Genomic DNA, 27,079 nt, shown 5'->3' on the forward strand with positions numbered 1-27,079 from the left:
TATATATATATATATATAGGGAGAGGGAGAGAGATCCTGCATTTCTGTCAGATAATGCACCACTTTGCGCAGAAAATTGTTTCAATTACAAATGTTTAGGCATTTGCATGTTTATTTCTATTGTTCGTATTGCTATTACACAAAATTAACAGCATTTTTGGTAGAGCCCATCATTGTATTGCATAGTAATTACATAGTTACATAGTATTTGGGGTTGAATAAAGACATAAGTCCATCAAGTCCAACCCGTATTCAGAAAAAGAAATGAGGCCTTTCAAGAAATTCAAGAAAAAAATACAGTCTCTACAGTCAAATGGTGGAGGTTCACTGATTTTTTTGGGGTTGCTTTGCTGCTTCAGGCACTGGATGTCTTGACTGTGCATGGCACTATGAAATCTGAAGACTACCAAAGAATCATTTTGGGGTGCAATGTAGGGCCCAGTGTCAGAAAGTTGTGTCTCCATCAGAGGTCTTACAGCAGGACAATGACCCAAAGCACATGTAAAAAAACACCCAGAAATCCCTAATGGAAAGTCCCCTGGGCTGGACGGCTTCCCGGCTGAGTGGTATAAGAAGTATATAGATTCTGTTGGACCCAGGCTCAGGGGCCTTTATTTGGATTGTCTAGAAATGGGGGTTCTGCACGATTCCTTCAGGGATGCCCATGTGGTATTGCTGCCAAAGCCGGGGAAAGATCCCCTCCTATGCTCCTCGTATAGACCAATTGCCTTGCTCAACATGGATTTAAAAATACTAACCAAGGTACTGGCAATGCGTCTCTCTAGCGTTCTGGGATCCCTGATAAATATTGACCAAACCGGGTTTATACCGGGCAAGTCTACAGACACCAACCTGCGTAGACTGTTCACTAATATTCAGCTCACCCATGACAACACGGGCTCTAGAGCCTTGGCCTCGCTGGATGTGGCCAAGGCTTTTGACTCTGTCGATTGGGGGTACATGTGGGAGGGCTTTGGCCCTGGATTTCGCAGATGGATCAGTATCCTATATAGCGCCCCTAGGGCGGTCCTTAAGATTGGATCTCTTCGGAGGGGCGTGGCCGGGATGTGAGACTGAGCAGACGTGTCTCACTGCAGCTCCCGACATCCGTGCTACATCCTGACCCTTAGCTAGCTGACAAACCGGCCGAAGATTGGATCTCTTCTGTCTGAAGCTTTTGTAATCGAGAGAGGCACTCGCCAGGGATGCCCATTGTCTCCGAGCTTGTTTGCATTGGTGATGGAACCCCTGGCCATTGCTCTCCGCTCATCACTCATAGAGTAGAGACTGGCGCTCTATGCAGACGGCCTTATCCTTTTCTTGGCAGGTGCGGGCCCGTCCCTACAGGCCGCACTGAAAGTTTTAGACACCTTTGCGAAATTCTCGGGGCGGAGGGTGAATTGGTCTAAATCCCATGCGGTCCCCCGATATCCACTGACCCGATCACAAGCGGATAACTCCCTCCCTCTACTGTGGGTTGAAAAAAATCACTTATCTGGGTGTTCAACTAACAAAATCTGTCGGGGATTATTACTCCCTTAATTTTCTCCCGCTACGCTCACAACTTAAGATACGGTTGGAATCTTGGAAACATCTCCCCCCTATCCCTCGTGGGTTAACCTGATCAAAATGAAAATAGTGCCTGTTTTTCTGTTCTATCTTAGGAACTCACCGGTCTGGGTACCACAATCCTTTTTGGGAAAAGCAATATCCTCATTAGCTCCTTTCTGTGGAACTCAAAAGTTCCCGGGATTAAATTGGCTATCTTGCAGGGGCCATACTGTAGAGGAGGACTAGCGGTCCCAGATTTAAAAAAAAATACTATTTAGCCGGTCAAATGGTGGTCCTGCACAAGTGGCTCACGAGCGACTCTGAGGATGCAGCAGTGGTGGTGGAGGCTGCCTCTCAAGAGTCCTATGCACCTCTGGGTGGACTACCCTTGTGGGGTCTTAGGGTTCCATATGAGCTCACGGTGTATATGCGAGCTACGATTATGGCCTGGTCCTCCATCTGTAAGCAGCTAAGCCTGACCCACCAGGGCTGGTCCCCACATACTCCTCTATGGAAAAACCCGCTCCTATCTCATTTCTTAAACATACCTGATTTCCACGTGTGGCCTGGAAAGAGAATTAGAACGTTAGGAGATCTTAACGTAAACAATTCACTTCTGGCCCTTGACCAACTGCAAGAAAAATATCACATCCCTACGGCCTATCTCTTCTGCTACCTACAGTTGCGTCATGCCTTCCGGTGCCAATTTGGGGGTTGACGTGCGTAGTGCAGATGTCCTGATTGGAGAAATTATTAAGAAGAGATACTCTCGCTAAACCACTATCGGAGGTTTATAGGCATCTTTTTCAAACATCATTAGTGCAACTGTAAGGGTTCCTGGCTAGCTGATGCCCCTGCACTGACAGAGGTGGACTGGGAGGATGTATGGGATTACCCCTTCAGCCACTTGGTGTCTGCCCGAGACAAGCTTATTCAATTTAAAGTTCTACACCGTGTATACTACACTCCGGCAAGACTAGCCCGCATCTATGGGGGCAGCAGCTTTGAATGTTGAAGGTGCTCTGATTCGCTGGCAGGTCTTATCGACATTTTGTGGGCCTGTCCACGAATCAGACCATCCTGGCCTGAGGTTACTCATTTCATGTCACAATTTGTTGAGTTGCATTTTAATCCTGATGTACGTACATGTATTTTGGGGCTAACCGAACACCTGGCTCCTACCAATGCGAGACAGGCCTTCATGGGAATATTGTTGTATTGCGCCAGGAAGGTGGTGATATTGCGGTGGAGACAGAGTGCGCCCCCAACTATCTCTGACTGGAAGGGCCTAGTAAATTCCTACCTAAGCCTCTATAAGGCTACGTATCAAAGCAGAGGATACCCCAGTAAGTTCACAAAAGTCTGGGGAGGCTGGGTAGAACCTGCAGAAACAGTGGGTTGAGCGGACTGGCTTCTTCTCTGTGAAGGTATTGGGGTAAATGTATGCGGGGGTTTTGGGATGCTATGCATACAACATTTTGGACCCTGTACAATATGTTACTCTGTACAATATGTAATTCTGTGTAATGTACTGACGCTCCACAGGAGGCGGTGGGGGCTAGGGGGGACACACGCTTTCTGGGGGGAGGTGGGGGGATTATGTTTATATGGGGTTCTCCCATTGTTAGGGATGGATTGTAATTGGTTGACTGCACTATGTGTGCTCTCACGGCTGTGAGTGTGTATGTTGTGAACTCTATTAAATATAAAATCTTTAATAAAAAGAATTTAAAAAAACAAAAACACCCAGAAATGGTTTCAGACAAAGTGCTGGAGAGTACTGGACTGGCCAGCAATGAGTGCAGATCTAAATCCCATAGAGCACCTGTGGAGAGATCTCAAAACAGCAGTTGGGAAAAGGAACACTTCCAATCTGAGAGACCTGGAGCCGTTGGCAAAGAAGAGCGCTGCAAAATTCCTGTAGAGAGGTGTAAGAAACTCATTGATATTTACAGGAAGCGATTGATTTCAGTTATTTTTTTTTCTCAAGAGCTGTGCTACCAAATATTAAATGAGGGTGCCAATGATTTTGTCCAGTCCATTTTTGGAGTTTTGCATGGAATGTGTCAGATGTGGCTTCTTTTCCTCCACTTATTTGTCATACCAATACAAACAAAAGAAATAAACATGCGAATGCCTACACATTTGTAATTGCAACAATTTTCATCACGAAGTGGTGCATTATCTGACAAATGCAGGGGTCCCAATATTTGTGACCATGACTGTCGGAAGTTTTTCTTGGCTCTTTGTCTACCATTCTTGCTATCCTACTCTTCAATCTGGGGTCAATTTTCCTCTAGTGGCCACGTCCAGGGATGTTGGCTACATTTTCAATGCGCTTTAATATTTACAGCTGTAGTCATAGGAAAATCAAGCTGCTTGGAGGTCCATGCTGGTCTATGATTTTCTTTCTGATCTCTTCAGACTACTCTATACTTTGCTTTCTCTGGTCCACACGATGATGCCAAACAGTAGAGTGGCTACTTTTCTCTATTTAAATAGGCTGGCTGATTAAAAGATTGAATATGCGTGATACTAATTAGAGAAAACAGTTTGACATATCTCTATGATCCAGTTACATATAATCAATTCTAGGAGTACCAACATATCTGTCCAGGCTATTTTAGAATATCTTCATACAATAAGCCATAATTTCATTTTTAGACTTTCTTTGCTTTACTCTATAACAGGGGCGCCCACTATTTTTCGTCTGGAGATCTACTTTTCAAATGACGAGCTCATTGAGATCTATCAATGAAAAAACACTTGCATTCAGGGGCGGGAGGGTGCGTGACGGTGCATTGAAGTCAATGGCACCGCAGCCAGGCTCCGCAGGCAGGCCCCTCGCCCACAGTGCGATCGCCTGCATTAGTGCCTGTGTTCCAGTCCAGTGCGATCCGCAAAAATGCTGCGAGCACTATTATGGCTCTATAACATACCAAAGGCATGCAGGTATATATGAGACAATTGCTTATATATCCAAAATACTTCCTAATTTGAATGGGATAGATAATTGAGGAATCCAAAAAGAGGTGGAACTTGCTAATCTTAACCAACTTACACAGGCTTCTGAGCTCCATGACTGAGAGGCAGAAGGGGAGTGATTGGCTTTGTCAGTTATTCCCAGAAGGTGATGTCAATCACTCTCCCATCAGGGTACACCTAAAGAAGTCAGGGGTACCCTTGAAGAAGTCAATAGACGCAATGCATTGGCGGAGTTTTGGGCATGACATAACCTTATTACAGCAACTTAACTGGTAACTGCAATTAAGAATGCTGTTTCGGGCATGCTTTATAAAGCTTTCCTTTGCGCATTATTTTTAATGTGAGTGGCTATTTTTAGTTTTAATAAACTAATTTTAAGAGACAGAGAGCACTTTGGTTGTCTTATATGTTCTTTTCTAAAAATGATACTCCACCAGATGGATTGAATCATCAGAGGAACTTCACTTAAGTAATTCCCCATAGGAGAGGATGAAGCACAAACCTGATCTCAGGTTATTCATCAGCACAAATCATGTTTGTAGAAGAAGAGCACTGCACAAATTCCCCATAGAAGGGCCACAAGCAATTTCTGACCTTAGTATAACATTGGGTCCAACCACCAGGTGAGAAGCAAAAATGTGGAGGTTTTGGATACCATCACTTCACAAAGGATTTATATTTTCACTGTTAAATGCATTGATATCTGGAACACATCTGCATAGCACCATTCATTATTTGTTGCATCACCTTTTACAAGGTTATCAAGTTTTTAAGTGACTAGTTATGACATGGACTTTGGAATAGATTGTACAGCACTATTATGCTAGTTCATGATAATAGGTTGTTGCTGTTTGTTTACTTTAGTGTTTAGTAGAAATTGCTGTTGGTGATAGCGCTACACTATAAGCTTTCTTACTTTGGTTTTGTTTGTGATAATGCATTCAAGACAGGTGTTCATTTTCCCAGGAGTGGATGTCCCAGCAAATTCACTGGTCTGATTCAAGGTCAGACCGTGCAAAGCTCAGAGAAATTGCAAAAAAAACCCAAGAGTTACATCTCAGATACTACAAGCCTCAGCATGTTAAAGTTCATGACCGTATAATAAAAACAGACTAAAGTATGGTTAATTTGCTTGGAAGGGTTGCCAGGAGAAAGCTTCTTTCTAAAAGAACATGGCAGCACGGCTTAGGTTTGCAAAGTTGCATCTGAAGAAACCATAAGACCTCTGGAACAATGTCCTTTGGACAGACGAGACCAAAGTGGAGATGTATGGCCATAATGCACAGCAACACATTTGGCGAAAACCAAACACAGCGTATCAGCGCAAACCCTCATACCAACTGTCAAGCACAGTTGTGGATGTGACGAATGCGCCGGTCTGAACCCACTGTACATTAATACATGACTATACGCAGTTCTGAACCGCCCGAGCCATCACAAGGATGTGGCAATACCACTCCCAGCCTCATCCTGCACGGAGATTTCCCAGCTCGCAGGACAACAATCTCAGGCCAGCAGACAGAGCAATCACCAGTAGGGTTGGTTTGCTCAGCAGTTAACCCTTTACATACAAAACAGTAGCTGCCACATATTTTAACGGAAACACACACCATTCTAAGCAAATGCTGTGACAATTTAAAACTTCACTATACAGTAGCACTCTTCATGAAAACAATGATAGTTTAACCACTTGCTGACTGGGGTGTTTACACCCCCTTCCTGTCCAGGCCATTTGTTAGTATTCAGCGCTGCAGTACTTTGACATTTATTAAGTCATGCAACACTGCACTGAAATTAATTTTATACAATTTTTTTGGGACAGGTGGAGCTTTCTTTTGCTGGTATTAAATCATCACTGTTTTTTTAATTTCTTACTATATAAAGAAAAAAAAATACCAGAAATTTTGGAAAAAAAACTGTTTTCCTTACATTATGAATTGAGACATTGCAAATAAATTATTTTTCTTCATACATTTATGTGTTCTGCTACATTCTTTTGGGAAAAAATCCAAATAAGTGTAAATTAATTAGAATGTGTTAGTTATACAGTCTACAAAACAATGGTGTATATATATTTGAAATGTATCAACCCTGGTGGCCTGAATGCCTATCGCATTTCTTGAGGCCCTAAAATGCCAGGACAGTAGAAACACCCCCAAAATTATCACAAGTTTTTAGAAAATAAAAGAAAATGGAAATGTATTTTTTGTACACAAAGTTGTCAGTTAATAAGATATTTCTTAAACACAGTATGGGCATACTTACAATTACATGCCAAAACACATTCTGCTACTCCTTCCAAGTATGGAGAGACCACAGATGTGAGACTTTTTCACAGCTTAGCCACATAGAGGGTCCAAAAATACAAGGAGCACCTTGAGGCTTACAGGGGGCATAAATTAATCACCTGATTCCCTGACTACCTATTGCATTTTTGTAGGCCCTGGAGTGCCAGGACTGTAGAAACACGCACAAAATGACCCCATTTTTTAAAGTAGACTCCACAATGTATTTCATAAGTGGCATGGTGAGTGTTTTGAAGATTTCATTCTTTTGTCACAACTTTTTAGAAAATGAAAATGCATTTTTTAATACAAAGTTGTAAATTAATAAACTATTATCACATAGCATAGGCATACTCAGAATAATACCCCAAACACATTCTGCTGCTACTCCTGAGTATGGGGATACCACGTGTGTGAGACTTTTCGCATCCTAGCCACAGAGAGAGGAGTGTAAATACCATGACGCACCATGAGGCTTTCAAAGTGCTCCATGGTATTTGGTATAAAGCACTTTGGGGGAATGGTATGACCCAATTCCCCTAAGCCAAGTAGGCCTTCTGGTACTTGCTTAACCCCAGTAATTATACACAATGATATGTTCAGCGGCCAGGAAGCTGGATAAAAGGTAAACAAAACTGTACCTGTGGTTCCAGGAGTGCAGCTGTCTTCAGAGGACGGCTGGGGCTGGTGTTTTTTCTGGACCTTTGTCAGTTGGGCACGCATATGGGCCACTACAGGCAGCAGGAATAAATGTGGTCGACAAACTGCCCTAGGTCAGTTCAGGTGGCAGGCAAAGACATGGTCAGTATGCAGGCCAAGGTCAGTTCAGGTGGCAGGCAAAGACGTGCTCAGTATGTGGACAAAGGGTCAGCTCAGGCAGCAGGCAGATACAGTAAGCAGGCCGAGGTCTATTCAGGTGGCAGGCAGAGGCGTTGTCAGTATACAGGCAGAGGTCCGTTCAGGTGGCAGGCAGAGGCGTTGTCAGTATACAGGCAAAGGATCAGTCCAGGTGGCAGGCAGATATGTGGTTGAAAAACAAACAATGATCAGTTTAGGAGGCTTGCAGAGATGTGGTCGCTTTGCAGGCAAAGTATTAGTCAGGGCACCAGGCAGAAATTTGGAAGTCAGTACACAGGAGATCGGGTACAGGCAAATAGCAGCTAGTCAAGCACATGAGAAACATCTTCACCATACCTATGCTAATATTACAGTGAGGTATGGTAGAGGCAGAAGCAATCTTTAATGCAGAGACCAGGTTTTGATGGCAGTATGGACAATAGTAACGTGTGTCCCACCTAATTCATTTTTTGCTACACATGTGGCATTTTTTTTGGGGGTGTCCGGTAATCTTGAGTGGAAGGAATATTATCAGGGAAGTGTCTCTCTTGCAGCCTGCTGACTGCATTAGACTGAAGATTTTCAGGATCAGGCCTTTCTTGGTAAATCAGGGCTGTAATCATTTCTTCTTGATATTGGAGGTAAGAGCCAGCTCTTCCTACAGACAAGTAGGGCTGCATCATCTGGTCATTGAAATCTACACCACCACGGAGGTGTCTGGGTGAATGGATGAAAGTATGTAAACATCTTGTTTGTCTTTCCATTTGAGGGATAGAAGTTCCTAATTTCTCAAACTGGGTGACTCCCCCCTTTTCAGCTTCTTGTGGACTAGATTTTGGGGAAAGCCAATGCGATTTGGTCACACTGTACCACGGGCTGTGGTTTGTTGGATGAAGAGGTGTTTAAACAGGGGCACGGTGCTATAAAAACTGTTCACATAGAGGTGGTATCCCTGGTAGAATAGGGGTGACAATAGGTTCCACACAGTTCTTCCACTGCTTTCCATGTATGATGGGAATCCAGGTGGCTCCAGATTACTATCCTTCCCTTCATATACACGGAAATCTTATGTGTATCCTGTGTCCCTTTCAAAAAGGTTATAGTTTCACCCCATACCTGGCACGTTTGCTGGGGAGATACTGTTTTATAACAAGCCTGCCTATGAAATGAATGAGGGATTCATCAATGCAAATATTTTGCTGGGGTGTGTAAATTTCGGAAAATCTGGTGGAAAAAAAAATGACGAGTGGCCTTATCTTTTGGAGCTTATCATTTGTGGGGGTCACGTCAGGGAAGGCAAATCAAATTGTTGCCAAAATGTAGAAATCTCATCATTTTATATCTTGTCCTGGACATGGCAGCAGAATATGAGGGCATGTGGTGGATTGGGTGTGTAGACCAGTATGCATGAAGTTCATATTTCTTTGTAAGTCCCATATTTAGTGTTGGGCTGAGAAAGATTTTGAATTCAGAAACAGTAAGTGGTCTCCACTCAAATGGTCTAGGATAAGAAGAATTGGGGTTTCTTACAGTGAACTGTTAATAAAAAAAAGGTTGGTTTGGCCAACAAATACATTGAAGAGGTCTGCAGTAAAAAGCAAATCAAATTGGATTGCGGTAAAATTCTCAGTTTCCACTTGGACTCCTGGATGGGTAGTAAATGGGGGGGATGTCTGGTGTTGCTGAATTAGAGGGTAGCCACAAGGTTTGAAAGTGCCTCTGGCACATTAGTATGGGCTCTTTGGGGCCTAACTCTTTGTGGCTGATCTTGGATCAACCTACTACTGGTGCTTGCCACTTCAGGTAATAAGCGGCACTACTGGTGCTTGCCACTGCATGGGGATGAGCGGCACTACTGGTGCTTGCCTGCTGCAAGTCAGCTGGATGTCGGACAGCATCTTCAGAGGTGTTGTGGAAATTTTATTATACAGAATTAGGTGGACATTTTATTCTAGGATGTGTGTGTTTTATAGGTTGTCATCTGTCTCCCTGTGTCGGATTTAACCGAGGAACGCTCTAGCAGAGGGTACTTGGGTTGAATCGGGACCAGCGGTAAAACCGTCAGTATGAAAACGTTCTCATGGGCTTGGGAGACGTGTTTGCGGTGTGTGGAGGCGTTTGCCGGTTTGTGAGTACTACGTGCAATGCGCTGGGCTCTTTGCCTTCAAACTTCTGTACACATTAGTGAAGCGAAGTCCGTATAACGAGATGCGTATTATACCTCTATTGCGGACTGCGCTATCCCTTTTGGATACATATCTGCTTTTATAAGAAGACATTGATAATATGCCTTGTAGACCTATAAGAACAAGTAGCATGGCTTTACTTAATCCTGGTCACTCTGAGCAGTATTGAGTATGGTCCATGCTGATGATGATGGGGGATGGGCAACCACATGGCCGGTCGGGGACAATGGACATGACTCATCCTTCCTTGTTACAGGGATGAGGTGTGTGCATTTCCCTGTTCAGCCATCTTGGTGTAGTCCCCTTTTCCTTTTGATATGTACCTGTATTTCTGGGCTGACTGGCTAATGTTGTAAAGCCGTCTCCCACTGGGCGTCGTCCTTTTGCCTTAATAAAATGAAAGAGTTGGGGGTCGGTTCAGCCTTTTTCGACTTGGACTCCAGCTTGAACCAGCATGGTGTCTGACTCTCTCTGGTGCTAAAGAAGTACTTCATCCCTTATTCAGAAAGAACTGAATGCAGCATGCTTTTAACAGCAACCAGATTGTTTGTGCTGGGCGCATTTTAATACCGAACGTGTACCTTTTAGTGCACCGGAGATTACTGCGCAAAGTCCAACCAAAATATCCATAATAGAGGTGGATACTGAACCGCTGCTTTCAACAGGTTCATATGCTGATCCAGAATCTGACAGGGAGGCCAGAGGTCACTCTCACCAGACATACTGAGAATTTGAAACGCCTCCTCACTGCTGTACATTTTTTTTAGACATTTTTAATAGTGGGTATACTTGTGGATGACACTTTGAATCACACTGCTGACACTGAATCGCTCTGCTGGCACTTTGTATCACACTGATGACATTGTGATCTGCGCTGATGACACTATGATCTGTACTGATGACACTGCAATATGCACTGAGACATTGTAAATTGCACTGTCACTTTGAATCTCACTGATGATACTGTGAAGCACACTGCTGACAGTAAATTGGACTGATGACACTTTGAATCGCATTGAGACACTGTGATCTGCACTGACACTATTTTGGTATATGTCACTTTAATTCTTACTGTGGAGGATTGCTGTGAAGATTTCAATCTCCTCTCACACATCCGAACAGTATGTGAGAGATGCAGACACTGGCTCTATACCAATGCACAGTGTGGGCACAGTTTCCCCACTCGTGAGCGCGCAGTGGCGGAGGGAGGCGCACGCACACAAGCAGGGGCGGGAAAGACATCTAGAAATGGCCACCCGCATTCAAGAAGCTGCTGCTCAGCCGTTTAATTACAACGGCTGGACAACAGTTAGTTAAATTCTTATTTAGAACATAGAGATAAGCTTAATGATTTTTACGATTGTCCTTTAAGAAAAATTATACAGAAAAAGATGTTAAGAAAGAGGCACAGATAACAATAGTGAAATAAAAATACTTAAGTTCGGGGTTTATTAAGTTCCGAGTCCAGTTCAATGCACAAAAGATGGATCTGAATTACTCTTTCTCCAAGTAAGGCTTGCATGGATTCTTTCTTGATGTTAAGGGGAAACTCTCCTTGGATGTTACACAAGCTTCTCCTTCGGATGTTACAAGCTTTGGTGTTATGACAGCCTCCTGAGTGCCCTGTGCAGGTCCTCTAGGGGGGTGTCCCTGAGCCAGCCCATAAGCCATTTGGGAAGGACTAGAGAGGGTGAGCAGGAGGTCTAAGTATTTTATAATCCTCTCCTCTGCCCTTCCTAAACTCAATTTCATAACTATCAACATAATTTAATATTCTTACATATTACTGCCTGATAACCCTTAAACTAGTGTGTCATGAACTAGCTTCAGATCAATTCTAAACTTGGCATTGGTGGGAATTGTGGCTGGTTCAGGAGGGTTAGTGTGGCTTGTCAGGCCTCTGAACATCGTAACCTATCCATGATTTGATGTGTGAATTTATCTTGATGAGACGCATACTCTTCTGGCTCAGATAACTTCTCCAGGTTCCAAATTATGAATATTAGATGATGTTGGGACTCATGTTTTATGGCCAAAGGTGAATTAAAGGTCAGTTAATTTGTAATCAAACCAGGCAATCTCTAGCTGAGGTTGTCTAGTGCTGGCTGTTGACTTTTCATTACTGGTAGTCATAGAACGGTTATGAGGGTATGCCTGGTACCTCACTTAGGTAATTAGGGCTAAGGACTATAAAGATCATAGACACAGATTAGCAGATATCTGTTTTCTTTGGAGTGTTGAGATGGCTTAAATGAAACAGTGTCACAGGAGCCTGTGTCAGCAAAATATGGCTAAGATGGAGTGTTCAAAATAATATTCAGGTGCTATGACCTCATTACCATCACAGTGGAGGGGTGATGATTTGGGCCTGTTTTGCAGCCACAGGACCTGGGCACCTTGAAGTAATTGAGTCGACCATGAACGCCTCTGTATACCAAAGTATTCTAGAGTCAAATGTGAGGCCATGTTTCCAATAGCTAAAGCTTGGCTGAAATTGGGTCATGATCCCAAGCACACCAGCATTTCTACAAAAGAATGGCTGAATAGGAAAAGAATCAAGGTGTTGCATTGGCCCAGCCCTCAATCCGCTTGAAATGTGGGGAGGACCTTAAGAGAGCAGTGCATAAACAAATGCCTGCAAACCTCAATGAACTGAAGCAATGTTGTAGAGACAATGGGCCGAAATTCCTACACAACTATGCAAGACTGACAAAGTCATACAGAAAATGATTACTTCAAGTTATTGCTGCTAAATGTGGCTCTACAAGCTATTGAATTATAAGATGTACTTAGTTTTTCACACATAACATCTTCATTTTGGCTTTATGTTTGTAAAATAAATAATGACACGCTGTAATATGTCATGTGTTGCTTTTCATCTGAGCGTTACCTAATTTTAAGACCTGCTAATGACCAAATAATTTTTATTATGGCCTGATACGTAAACCTATAGAATTCAGAGGGTATACTTTTTTTTTCCCCACATGACTGTACATAGTTACAGTAGTGACATCACCACACAGGCAGCAGCCTGGGACAGATAGGTATGCTCTTTACTGCCTCCAGCTGGCCACCAATGCATGGGGGAGGACAGACTCTTTTAATGACACCCTTTTACTGACCACTAAGGGCTTGTTCACACCAAGCGCGGAGCAGATCCGGACCAGAGCAGGTGCAGACCGGATCAAAACTGCGTCCAATGTATTCCTATGGTATTTTGACCTCCAGTTCACATCGCAGCGTGCGGATCCAGACCAGATGAAAAAAATGCGGCAAGCCCTATTTTACCTGCTCTGGATATGGTCTGAAACGCATCCAAAATGCAAAAACGCATGCAAGTGCCTGAAAGTCCATGTTAAACTTAAATTTTTTTTTTTTACCAAAACCGGCCCTAAACGCATCAAAAATGCATCCAAAACGCGGCACAACCCACTACACTGCGTGTGCAGAAACCTGACCGGATCTGGTCTGCATTTGGTGTGAACAAGGCCTAATGCTTGGAAGAGGGAAGGGAGGTTCTTCTGCTGACCACCACTGCCTAGCAAGGGGAGGGGGATTCTTTTACTGATCCCCAATGCCAGCAAAGTGCGTGAGAAGAGAGATATTGCACTGCTCACCAATACCTACAAAGTGGACGGGTGGGGTGAAAAAAGCTGAAATATGTAAACAGGATTTTTGTTTTCACACTTGGATAAATGAAGTGAATATTCACACCATTTATTGTGTCAAGATTTTCATCCCTTAGTAATTCAGCCTCTATGTGTTAGGTTTCTGTTTATATTCTGTGTAGAGAAAGGAATGTGTAATGAAAGAATTTAAAGTTATGAAATGCTCCTTTGTGCTGAGGTTTGTAAGACTCTTATGCGTGGCACACTAAAGAGCAACTTTAACTAAAAATGGTGCCCAGACAGGGTTTTAATTGGAGAATAGGACATATGCATGTGGAGTTCAGTGTAAAATTTCAGCACATGCCAGGTTCAATGAACTCCTGCGTGTGCATGGGATTTACGCAATCTCAACACTGCCAATCAAAATGGCACAAGATCCCGAAAACGTGTGTTGTGTTGGAGTTCACAGACATTGAATCACTGGAGGGAATGTGAGTATAGTTCCACTTTAAGGAGTACACATTCAAAGGGTCTATGAAAGAAAAGACTGCAAGTCCTATCTGCCACCAAGAAGGACTCAAGGATCTCACTGGAGTGCAGGTGTGGTGACATCATTGCATTTGTAATCCATTCATTACATCCTTCCATCATAACATACGGTACTTATCTTGGTACAGACCTAGGACAGGAGGAATAGTGTGCAGCAGCTTACGCCATCCACTAAATGCAGTTGCAATGCTTTGCATGCTCCAATGCAAAAAAAATGAATGCACATAATTTTATCAATGTGGTGCATGGATCAATTGTTTGCAAACTCTATAGATTGTATTGATACTTCATCTTGACTGCTCTGGCTGTACATTTATTCTGCGGACATAAAGTATATAGAAACTATGCATTACACATTTAAAACACACCTTGTAAAACATCACCACACATCTTTAATTTACAAAAACACCCACATGTCACGGCGCGGTATTACTAACAATACAAAGCTGAAATGACGAACTAGAAAGAGCAGGCGGAACACAAAAGCCGCTGCACCATCTGCGAAAATCATTTCCTGTGAGACATGCGGGTTGAGGCACTTCCGGCTCAGTTAGTGCGCAGGTGTGGCATGCGCATTGTCCCCGTTCGATTCACTTGTAGGGGCACGGAAGGCAGTGTGATAAGACGTTGTTGGGAAGCCGACCTTCGTGTGCATCATCGAGCGCCATGGCAGAGCTAACCGCGGACTCGTGCGTTTACCCCGAAGTTGAAACAAAAAAGCTGAGCGAACTGCGGGTTATTGACCTAAAGGCCGAGCTGAAGAAGCGGAATTTGGATATCGGCGGGAACAAGAGTGCTCTTATGGAGAGGCTTAGAAAGGTGAGGCTATGGCGGCTGGGTGGGCAAAGCGCGTGGCCTGGGTGGTAAGAGAGATGGGCAAAGGGAGAGACAAAGCAAACTGATGGCTGCTCGAAAACGAACAAAGTCCCAAAAAGTGTGTGTGCGTAAAAGCATTTTAGGCAAAAAAGCCAATAGGTAATTAATAGAGCCCATCTTTCAATAGTAAAACAAAGCCTTCTTTTTCACACTAGTGTAGTATCGTGCTTGGAATGTTTGGGACACTATTACCAATTATAACACTTCATGTGTGACGTGTTTTTCATGCATTTTGTACACACATGCAGAATCAAGGGACTGTGTGCATTGTGGTGCCATGCATTAATGGCTCCCTAAGCAAGCCATGAATGGAAGGCATAATGTGCTGCTTATTTTGCTATTAGAGCTCATTCAAATCGGTGTGCACATCTGTACGTTGTGCACGCCTGCACGGAGACCTGCTTTCAGGAGGGACAGGTGCGGCCGTACAAGCACACAGCATGTGTCCAACTGTGGGCACCTGGGTTTGCAGGTTAGGGTTGGGTGCAGCCAGGTCCTCCCCATAGAGATGTACAGGTGGTTGTACGCAATTGCATACTGGACCTGCGCCGCCCTGGAAGCAGGTGCCGACACAGACGTGTACTCCAATGTGAATGAGCCTGAGGGCAGGTTCACACCATTTTCTGGACCAGATCTGGAACGCAGTGCATTGTGTTTTTACCGTGATTTTGTCTTGTTTAAAAAATGTTTTTTCTATCTTAAAATGGTCTTACAGGTGTGTATGCGTTTTTGTGCAGACCAGACAAAATAGGACGAGCAGTATTTTTCTTGTCTGGTCTGGAACAGACTGCGCTGGTGTGAACAGAGGCCAGAGGTAGCAAAGGGATACATTAGGATGCATTTTGGGTCCGGAAACAATCTGGTCTAGAGATGATCCGGACATGGTGTGAATGGGCCCTTAAAGCTCACCTTCATCCCCTTTTTAGGGCTGCAACAACTAATCGACTAAATTGATTATAATCGATTATTGAAAAAGTTGTCAACGTTTTCAATCATCGATTAATCGGCTTCCGATTAGTTGGCCCTGTTCATGGGTCCAGACCTGCCCGCATCAGCACTCCACACCTCCTTGCGCTCCACACCTCCTTGCGCTCCACACCTCCTTGCGCTCCACACCTCCTTGCGCTCCACACCTCCTTGCGCTCCACACCGCCCGCCCTCATCCACGATCGGCACAGGGACGCGGGGAGAAGTAAGGAGGAGCAGGTGTGGGGGGATGACAGCCGCCGATAGACAGGCCCGATCTGAGCAGCAAGTTGCTGGAAGATTGCTCAGGTAAGCCTGCACTTTCCCACACATGGTGCTCTATAATGTATTGCTGGGATTTGTTGTATTCGTCTATAGCTGGTGGTATTCTGCATTGTGCTGTATAGATGACTACAAATCCCAGCAATAATACATTATACAGCGGCACAATGCAAAATACCACCAGCTATAGAGGACTACAACAAATCCCAGCAATAATACATTATTCCTTGATTTGTAGTCCTCTATACAGCGCAATGCAGAATACCACCAGCTATATGGGAATACAACAAATCACAGCAAAACATTATACATGCAGTGTATAATGTATTGCTGGGATTTGTATTCCTCTATAGCTGATGGTATAATATACAGCACAGTGTACCATCAGCTATAGAGGAATACAAATCCCAGCAATACATTATAGAGCACCATGTGTGGGGAAGCGTAGGCTTACCTGTCTATCGGCGGCTGTCATCCGCCCACACCTGCTCCTCCTTACTTCTTCTCCCTGCGTCCCTGTGCCGACCGTGGATTTGGGCGGGCAGTGAGCGTGAGGCAGGGAGGAGGTGTGGCGTGTGGAGCATGGATGCGGGCGGGTCTGAGGTGGGGAGGAGGTGTGGCGCGCAGCGTGTGTGGAGCCGTGAACAGGGGCAACCAATCGGAAGCCGATTAATCGATGATTGAAATAGTTGACAACTTTTTCAATAATCGATTATGTCGATTAGTTGTTGCAGCCCTAAAAAACTAGTAGTCCCATCACGGGAGCCATTTTTAAAAATGTATTTTATCCGATTAATCGAACGTAATAATCGGCTAACCGATTTTGAAAATAGTTAGCTGCAGCTCTATCCCCTTTCACTGAAAATTACATCAGCATGCAGCTCTGCATGCTGATATGAAATCATCTTGCATTTATTAGTTAAACAAACATATTATTTTTCTTTCTTACAATTACTGTTTTTCCACTTTCTGGTCCTGGTGGGCATTTGCGTTGCATCCTGGGAAAGTTGCACCACAGAGCATTGCTGGGAAATCTCATCTGTGATCTCGGAAAATTATTATTTTTTTCTCCCTAAGATGAGGTGCATGGTCGCATGTGCCGTAGTTCCATGAAGTAAAGGGAGATAAATGAATCTGCCCTTAGTTAAAATGGCCACTGTGAGAAGAATTGGTAGGAAAAAGAAGGTATGCAAAGAATAAAAACCTGCAATTATCTATGTCTGTAGATTGTTATGACTAAACATTTCAAAAGGTGGATTTGTTGTCATTTCAAAGATATGGGTGAAGTTCCTTTTTTATTAAATATATGCTCCGCTCATTATCTTTTTTATTTCCCTTTGCCTAAAATAAACATAATATATAAAATGTATTTTGGGTCTCCTTGCCTGAAACAATGGGGAATTTAACTGTAACTAGTCCTGCTGTAAGCAAGGACTGCGGGTAAGCAGGGCTAAATGTAGTCATGACACTGCAGCGCTTGTAGGGCTCCGGGATACCAAAGAGACTAGACACCGACTCAGTATTGTGTATAGGCAGAGCAATCCCTGGGCACACTGCTGTATTTGGCCAGCAAGGACATACCATCCCTGCCGCTGTGTGTATCCCCCTGTTGCTGCCGGGTCAGTGTGCCGGTGTACTGACTCTGATCATTTTATGTGGATGATCATTGCCCTGTACACACCATGTTGTCTGTACATTATCGCATATAGTGTGCAGGCTTACACGCTCCCCCAGCTTGCTGCATTAAGAAGGGCAGCTTGGGTTCAGAGAACAGCCCTTCCTCACTCCTCTGACACCTTCATCTCTTTCTAAACTGCTTTATAATATTTGTTCCTATAGGTGCTCAGGGAGGTCAGAGATATTGTACTGGCTGCATGGCATAGGACTGAGATACAAATGCATTGTACTATATGGGATCCTACTTGCCATGGGTGCATCGACATGCTCGATTGGGTTTGATATACCCTGAAAACCCTCTCACCTCCAAACGCCATTGCATAGGGGTTTTTTAGCACGTTAAGTGAAAGAAAATAAAAAAAAGTGATAAAGTAAATGGGACTACCATATTGTGGTAGTTGGACAGCGGCGCTCTCTAACACGCCAATGTGCATTAAAGGGCAAGTCCACTTTTCCAAGTAATATGGGAAAATGGAATTCCCTGCTCAAACTGCCCGTTCTTCCCCTTGCATTTTGGCAAGCAGTGCTTGCCCTCTGCCGGTACAGGTGTACTATCAGTACCCTGTACTGCTGTCCAGTGCAGCTCTGTGCTATGAATTTTAAATTGTGAGCATTCATTAATCAGCACAGTCACCTGTCCATGCTGACCAATGAGAAGTGCTTCTTACAATGGTTTTGGTTAAAATTATTTTTTGTGTTACGACAAGAAGATTGGGCCCCCGCTTTAGTCCTTGTAGTTTCAGCACAGCTGGAGAGCCACGGTTGCCTACCTCTGGCATAGAGTGTAGCGCAGGCGAAGAACGTCTGTTCTTCATTTGCCTGCTCTGTGTGATCACTGAGACCGGAGGGCTGTAATCACAGCGCCACTTGTCTCAGCTGTCAGGATTTTCACAGAACATCTGTTCTGTGCTAGAGGGCAGGTTCCAAAAGAGAACATTTTCACCTCCAAACTACCACACCTAGGCTTTTAAACCCCTATGTGATCGGAATAACGAAAAGTGAAAAAAAACCAAAGTAAAAATCAATAAAAGTAAAAATAAAAATGTACAAAATAAAAGTGCTAAAGTAAAAAATTAGAGATTGAATAGATTGCCATTTCCCATAACATTATCTAAAAAGTGACCTTAAAGGAGAACTATGGGGTCAGTGTTTTCCCCCATAGTTCTCCTAAGCGTAATGAGCGGACACAAACTAGCATCCTCCCGTCACCCAAAGCTCAGTATACCGCGAGCTACGGCTCGCGGTATACTGAGGCGCAGGGACGGATCCCGACATTACTGTCTGGATCCACCCAGCTGTGTGATTGACAGAGCCAGCTGTACCCTCCCCTGTCCGTTCCGCCAGTCAGCGCTGGAGGATCGGACAGGGGAGGGGGGGAATCCCTGCAGGGAGCCGCTCAGTCACAGCTCTCTGCAGGGACATGATCGAGAAGTGCGCGACAGTATGTGCCCGCTCACTTCCCGATCTATTGAGCTGACGCGTGACAGTTTTATTGTCACAAGTCGGCTAGAAGGCTCAGTAATTTTCCCTCGCCTCAATAGTTCTCCTTTAAACCTGTTGCATGTTTTTGCTAATTCTTTACATGAACATGTATGGTTTAACTAATGTTTTAAATCTACAGAAAGCAGTATGTGTCTGCAGAAGCATGTGTCCCAGTCTACTGGAAAACAGAGTTTAGTGACTCGGAGTGTCTGAAATGTCGGTCTCTCGCCTGCCCCTAATTTTTGCATGATGGCAACTTGTATATTTGTGTGCATTTTGGGTCCTGCTTCCCATGTGCGATTTTGGGTTTAGTGGTATTTTCCTGTGTTCTGGTATACTTTTTCAGGATTGGTGGAGGATGATTCTTTAGAACTTTGTTGCCTCTCCCTTACCTCTACTGTCACAATAATTTTTAAAATGACATAAATAACTTAAGACAGTATGAGGTTCGGGTTTTTATTCAAGTTTGACATGAGGCATATCAAATTTTTTTTTCTAAAAGCTTCAGTTTTTTTTCTTTTCTTTTTAACGACATACTCTTGAATTCTGATTTCCTTAAAGGCTATTGAAGAGGAGGGAGGGAATCCAGATGAAATCTGCTCAGAGACTCCAAGCAAAAAGAACCCAAAACGAAGTGGCAGAGGTATATGTGAAATTGTGGATCATTGATTTTGAAAGCTAGCAGCAGAAACTTGCAAGGCTGGAAACTCTCCAACCTGGCTGTAACAGTCGACTTAGATCCCCACTAATGATCACACACCAGAGTGGTTCTCAATAAAATCACTGTCGGCTGCAATTATGCATTTAAAACCTTGATTGTAGTTTGTGGTAATCTGTAAAGGTGCCCATACACCTGCCGATTATCGTACAATAATCGCGGGAAATCCCTTGATCGTACGATAATCGGCAGGTGTATGGAAGGCGTGCGACCGTTTCTACTGTACGGTCGCTCGTCTTTTGTCTTACGAGCATGTTTGAAAACCAGCCGAAAATCGTACGATGTTCGGCGGGTTTGTAGCCTGCTCGTAAGACGCCGCACGGGCCGGTGTGCGCAAGCGCACTATTCTGACTCCGATCGTTGTGATAGCGAAATATATCCCTTGCTGAGACCTCTATGCCTGGCCTGTATAAGCAGATATACTCACTGCGGACAATCCTCGTCAGATAGCTGAACTCGTCAATACCGATTCATTCAAAAGAGGTGTTTATTCTTTACAGCAGATGATAGGAACAGCAGTTGAATGGTGATAGTATTGTGCGGTCAGAAAATGATGCCTTTCCTACGTACTGTGCAGATTACATGTGTGTCCTTGTTACATGTGGCTAGTAGCTGTGCCATGACACAGGAAGTACTTCACACAGGAAGCAGAAAGGGGCTACACTAGGGGGAAATACATCGTCACATGAGGAATAATTACAGAAAGCATGTTTGTTACAACAAAAGGCCACTAGATGGCAGCATAGGATAACACATGAATTTAGCTATGAGAAAATAGTTAGGCAAATCACACTATATAAATTCTAACCTATATAACAATGCTAATATTAACTGAGGCTATGCATCTCATATTCTATGCCCCTGTTGGGGCGGCACACTCACACTGCCCGTTCAGCATTGCAGTCATCGGAAGCCCGCCCCTGAGCGCATCAGATGGGCAGATCGTATGTTTTTAAAAAAATTACCTTACAACCATCGCAAGGCAAAAAGTCTTGCGATGGTTGTAAGGTGTATGGCCACATCATTACCAGACCAGATTGTTTCGGGATCCAAAAATGCATCCTTCTGTATCCCAACGCTATATCTGGCCTCTGTACACACCAGCGCAGTCCGTTCCAGACCAAAAAAATACAGTATGTCTCATTTTGTCTGGTCTGGAATGCACTGCATTCAGGTTCACACCATTTTCCTGACCAGATGTGGTCCGGAAAATGGTGTGAACCTACCCTAATCCTCCAAGCTCCCTGTCGTTTGGATACAATAGATTCTCTGATCATGTGAGCTAAGCTTTTTGGCTGGGCGTTTGGGGATATTTTATTTTTTATTGCATGGCAAGAAAGAGGTTATTTTTAAAATAACAATTGGCTTGTGTCATATTGACGTGTTCTATTTAGGGATGCACCGATACCACTTTTTTAAGACCGAGTAAGAGTACTGATACTTTTTTTGAAGTACTCACCGATACCAATTACCGATACTTTTTCTTAAAGGGGCAGGTCACATTTTTTCTAAAGCAATACAAAATAATTTATAATATAAAGCCAGGTATGCAGAAGTGGATATAGCTGTGCCCCACTATACAGTGTTCTGGAGTCTGGACATGTGCTCATCTATTTTCCCCCACTAGGGGGATACAAGCCTTAGTTAGCAATGGCAAAATCTACTTACTAATTTCATTATTTTAACCACTTTAAGACCAGGTGTTTAGACCCCCCTTCCTGGCCAGGCCATTTTTCAGTATTCAGCGCTGCGATACTTTGACTGACGTTTATTCCGTCATGCAACGCTGTACTGAAATTAATTTTACACCATTTTTTGGGGATAGATAGAGCTTTATTTTGGTGGTATTTAATCACCACTGGGGGGTTTTATTTTTTATTATAATTAGGAAAAATTACTGAAAATTTTGAAAAAAAAAAAGTTTTTTTTAACATTATGTTAGGAAACATTTATTATTACCCAGTTTTTTGGTCAAATATAAAAGATCGGGTCACGTCGGTTAAATAGACACCAAACATGTCAAGCATTAAAATTGCGCGCACCCGCGACATCGCAGAAAACGACCGCAACCAAAATTAGCCATAGGCGACGCTTTAAACGTTTTTACCGCTCATCAGTTTAGTGTTATCAGTGATTGATGGCCCTAGACTTATTGCTTTCACTGCGACGTTCGCGGCGATATGTAACATGTGCGGCGTAATGGGCGCAATCGTCTTTTTTGCACGTATGCGCCCCCGACGCATGTTTGCATGCGTGTATGTGTGGGGAAAAAGAATAAAAAAACAAAACATTTGTAATGTGTAACTTTCATTTTTTTTTGGGGGCGGGACTTTTTTTTCTTGTATGGGTGGGGACTTAATTTTTTTTTTTTTTATTCTTTTTTATGTGTTAATTTTTTGGGGGGACTTTAATTTTTTTTTCCTTTTTTTTTTTTACTAAATTTTTTTGCTATCACATCCGGGGGCTACCTGGCCGGCCGTTTTTTTACTACGGCCGGCCCGGAGGCAGTTAATGTCTTTTTTAAGTTAAACAACATTACAGGCATATATTATTTTTGTTCCATGTGCCCAGCCCCCATGCAGTGCTGCAGTACTAATAGAAAACTATTTTGTTTCTGCCTGGAGATCCGAACCATTTAAATGACCCTTTATCTAATTTTTGTCAACCAGATCCGTAACCAAAATGAACCCTATATACCAAAAAGATAAACCAGCTAACAAGAGTGGCTGGTTTAAAAAGGGTTAACAGAGGATCGGGACAAGTATTCCAATTACAAAAAGAGTTTATTAGATAAGATGTTTATGTCCAAAACTGATATTTTATCACTAAGTGGTTTAAAAAAAACAAAAAAAGCATGACATACAATTATAAATCTTCAGGTATGCAGATCTGTTTGTATAATGTGCTCTCATTCATATATGCTAATCAGCTGACACCAAAGGATAATATGTTTTATATAATATATCTGAAATACACGTATTAATCTCCAGTGGGAAAAACAAGGAAGCTACATAGTAGCACCTTCTTTAAAAATCAGTTTCTTTCCCACATGGTTACAGCTGATTAGCATATATGAATGAGAGCACATTATACAAACAGATCTGCAGACCTGAAGATTTATAATTGTATCTCATGCTTTTTTTTTTTTTTTAACCAGTTAATGCTATGATGTTTATGTCCAAAACTGATATTTTATTGAATAAACTCTTTTTGTAATTGGAATACTTGTTTCGATCCTCTGTTAACCCTTTTTAAACCAGCCACTCTTGTTAGCTGGTTTATCTTTTTGGTATATATGGTGCTGCAGTACTAACCTGATGTCTCGTGTCGTGTCGTCTTCTCCGTCTGCTTCAGCCACTCCGTGTCACAGCCTAGTCATCTGCTCCATTCTGACCTCTTCTCCCGCTGATTGGCCGATTGGATGATGACAGCCTTCCTCACCAGTCACTCCTGACTGGTGAGGAAGCCTGTCAATCATCCAATCGGCCAATCAGCGGGAGAAGGTCAGAATGGAGCAGAGGACTTGGAACAGGAGTTCGCGGCCATCTTGTTTCATTGAAGACGCGATGGAGGTCCTGTGTGCGGCCGTTTCGGGTCCCTGAAGATGGCAGACGTGGCACACATACTCGTTTTTTGTATCTGAGTATTTGTACGAGTACTCATGCAAATACTCGGTATCGCCGCTGATACTGATGCTTGTATCGGTGCATCCCTAGTTCTATTAATTTAAAGTAGTTGGCAGATGAGGTTTAATGTCGATAAATGCAAAGTTATGCACTTTGGGATTAAAAATAAGCAAATGGGTTATACAATTATGGGTATGCTGCTAGGGAAGTTGGAAATGGAGAAAGATTTGGGGGTCATTGTAGACCATAAACTGAATAATAGATTAAAGTGCCAGGTTTCTGTAACCAAAGCTAGTAGAATCCTGTCCTGCATCAAGAAGGTAATGTTTTGCAGGGACAAGTCCTATAATTCTGCCACTTTAAACATCACTGGTTCGGGATGCGGGGCAGTTTTTTGGGCACCGGTGCACAGAAAGGATGTCCTTGAGCTGGAGAGAGTCCAGAGGAGGGCAACCAAACTCATCAAGGGGATATATGTTCACTCTGGAAGTAAGCAAAAAATGAGAAGAAAGGTGGGGTTTTAGAAGCACAAAAATGACAACTCCGAACAAAAAAAAGTATATAAAAAATATATTTTAAATAATATTATTTTAAAAGAGGCTCATAGCCAATTCATAAAAGTAACAGTAACCAACTAAGATAAATCCCTCTATTCTCATTCCCTTCACAAAACACTTTCCATTCACACTACAGGTGTTAATAAAGACATGATTAAAATTTTAGATTGGCAATTAATAGATGGACATGATCGATAGGTCTAGAATCAATACTAGGAGGGTTTAGAAGTTAAGCAGATTTGATCTCCACTGGCACCGCCCTTCATGCATAGTATGACCATTAAAATAAACCATGATTCAGATATAGAAAACCAATATTAAACATGATCTGGGTTCAACACATAGAAAAATGATGCATGATCTGGATTAATTCAAATCAAGACCTCCATATCATAATAGACATAACATAGGTAGTAATCATGTAAGTGAAAGATATTGTTGGAAGGGTTGGGTGTGGAAGAGCAGTTTCTACGTTTCGCGCTTAACGGCGCTTCTTCAGGAGGAGGAAGTTATCTACATCAGGGCTCAAAATTTCAAGTCCTGAGCTACTAGCCAGGCCTTAAGAGTTACTCGCCACCAGTCGCCCCACCTGGCCCCTACCGTGCCCCGCCCTAGATTCAAAAAAGGATATACATATATAGTTATAATCTACAATATCTTAACTCATGTTCATCCAAACTATATATTATATAATGTCACCTACCATTAAAACAAGTCGATGTGTGTGCGTCCCTGTAGCCCTGTCCAGGCGCAGCAACTGAATCACACCCACCGGAGCAGACAAGGGGGGAGAAGTCAACACCATAAACCCCACTAAAGGCAGTGGGGAGGTGAGAGGTATGTGGTATCAAAATAACCCTGAAACAATAGATGTGGGGCAAAATCAGAGCCTCACAATAGCATTAAAGCCGGATGTATAGGAGACGATCACTTAGTGATCATAACGTCCCACAGAAAGTCCATAGTTTAAGGGGTGTACATACCATTAGATGATTGCGGTCTTTTACCCAGAGGTTCACCCGTCATCGACCTAAGAGTATAAGTCCACCTCTCATCTTCAAAGCCCCCAGCGTACTGCGCGGCCACCCTAGGCTGCACACTAGCACTGGAGGCTCACGTTGGCGCTATAACGGCATCCACCCTGATGACGTGACCGAGAAGACGCCGTGACGTCATCACGTGACCAAGACGGAACCGCCCCAATAAGCAATGCAGGGACAGAACCACCCAGGCTGGAAGCCACTCCCACACAGGCTGCATAAGCTCCCAATAGCCACAGGCCATGTCCCGCAGATAAATGGACAAGAGGAAACAACAATGAAAAATATAAAACTGGGCAGATGATCCAGTGACACATAGGGACAAATAAGTCAGCAACGGCCAAATGGCGGCCTCGGTCAGGCAGACGCCGGCCGCCTCATAAGAGGCGGCAGCACCCTAAGTGCTGCCCGCATGGAACATGGTTAGCACCCATCTGCCCAACAAAGACGGGGGGCTACTGGACACACACCCTACCATCGAAAAATTCTGACATTCAAGTGATGAAGCCCCCCGAAGGGGATAGGGATCATCATTGGAAGTATTTATAATCACATACAGTATATCATATTTATATACAGTGGGTCATATAATACATCATATTTACATACAATGTGTCCTTAGAAATGTTTGTATTTGCATACAGACAATCAATAATAGATAACGGTATATGAGACAACTTATATTATCCAAATACAAAAATGTTCGGATAGATGGCAAAGAGTTATATTCAATTCTATCAGTGATATCTAAACAAAGCAGATGTATTAAAATAATTGATCATATGTATTGATATGACAGCTGTATATGATCTATATCGGTCTATATATGTATACATGTCTGCTGTTATATTCCTCTGTTTGTAAATCATGAAGATACTCAGTTGGGAAGTTTCACCAGGGTCCTGAATGTTGTGTACCCTCAGTGAGCCAGTCGGACGCCCCCCCTCTTTGGTCTTTACACCCTGTTGATGCCAGGGTTGGTGGCACCCTTTCCTCCCTGCAATTAGGGTTGTGAACAAATATGAATTATACCACCACTCCATCATACTGATTATACAGGGTAATTGTGGAAGGAGTTACTGCATCCTGCATGGTGCATCTCTCCAATATGATAAAATTGCGCCCTACGGGATGTGTCCCTTTTTAACTTGATGTGCTCCCAGAAGGAACATAACCTCTGGAGAAAAAAATGTAACATCTGGATTTGGTCTAAGTATATACTCAAGTCTAGATGGTTTTTAATAATGTGAGCTAAAGTACAAGTAAAAACATACTCACAATGAGAATCAGTAAAATCATATGAAATGAGCCAGAATGATATCTGAATATCAGCTGCACAGATGCTTGTGTATCAACACAGGACTCCTTTTGATGACGCGTTTCCGGGGCCACGCCACCTTTGTCAGAACGATGTTCTGACGAAGGGGGTGTGGATGTTCTGACGAAGGGGGTGTGGATGCTCTGACGAAGGGGGCGTGGCCCCGGAAACGCGTCAATCAAAAGGAGTCCTGTGTTGATACACAAGCATCTGTGCAGCTGATATTCAGATATCATTCTGGCTCATTTCATATGATTTTATTTTTTTAAACATTTATTTTTTTTATTTTGTATTCATTTTTTTTTTACTGTTTTGGGGGGCTATGGTGAAATCTCTGGGGTCTGAACAGACCCCTGACATTTCCCTTTTTGAAATAGAAAAAGAAATTGAGGACACCAAATCCTCAATTTCTTTTTCTGCAGCCTCAGCACTCAATGAATGGGAAGCACTCAGTACAGAGGCTTCCCATTCCATTCAGAAACTGCTGATAGTAAAATATTTACTATCAAGCAGTTTATGAATCCTCCATAGCCTCC

General features: G+C 43.1%; 1 protein-coding gene across 1 annotated transcript; it reads left to right on the forward strand.

The window, feature by feature from the left end:
• The first annotated feature begins 14,541 nt into the window (after positions 1-14,541).
• On the forward strand, positions 14,542-25,355 carry LOC108799562 (scaffold attachment factor B1-like). The gene is made up of 3 exons (XM_018571437.1): positions 14,542-14,820; positions 19,846-19,927; positions 25,249-25,355. Exons 1-3 carry the CDS (start codon positions 14,668-14,670, stop codon positions 25,353-25,355), a joined length of 342 nt encoding a protein of 113 aa, XP_018426939.1. The 5' UTR covers positions 14,542-14,667.
• Positions 25,356-27,079: the final 1,724 nt, after the last annotated feature.

The sequence above is a fragment of the Nanorana parkeri genome, unplaced genomic scaffold (genome assembly GCF_000935625.1).
Source record: "Nanorana parkeri isolate BGI_ZX_2015 unplaced genomic scaffold, ASM93562v1 scaffold1759, whole genome shotgun sequence".
Lineage (NCBI taxonomy): Eukaryota > Metazoa > Chordata > Amphibia > Anura > Dicroglossidae > Nanorana > Nanorana parkeri.

Bases quoted from the DNA above. Each gene is read 5' to 3' on its own strand.
- LOC108799562 (XM_018571437.1), top strand. From the start codon at position 14,668: ATGGCAGAGCTAACCGCGGACTCGTGCGTTTACCCCGAAGTTGAAACA. The intron at 14,821-19,845 runs GTGAGGCTATGG...ATTTCCTTAAAG, and splicing joins TTATGGAGAGGCTTAGAAAG to GCTATTGAAGAGGAGGGAGG. The intron at 19,928-25,248 runs GTATATGTGAAA...TCATCTTCAAAG, and splicing joins CCCAAAACGAAGTGGCAGAG to CCCCCAGCGTACTGCGCGGC.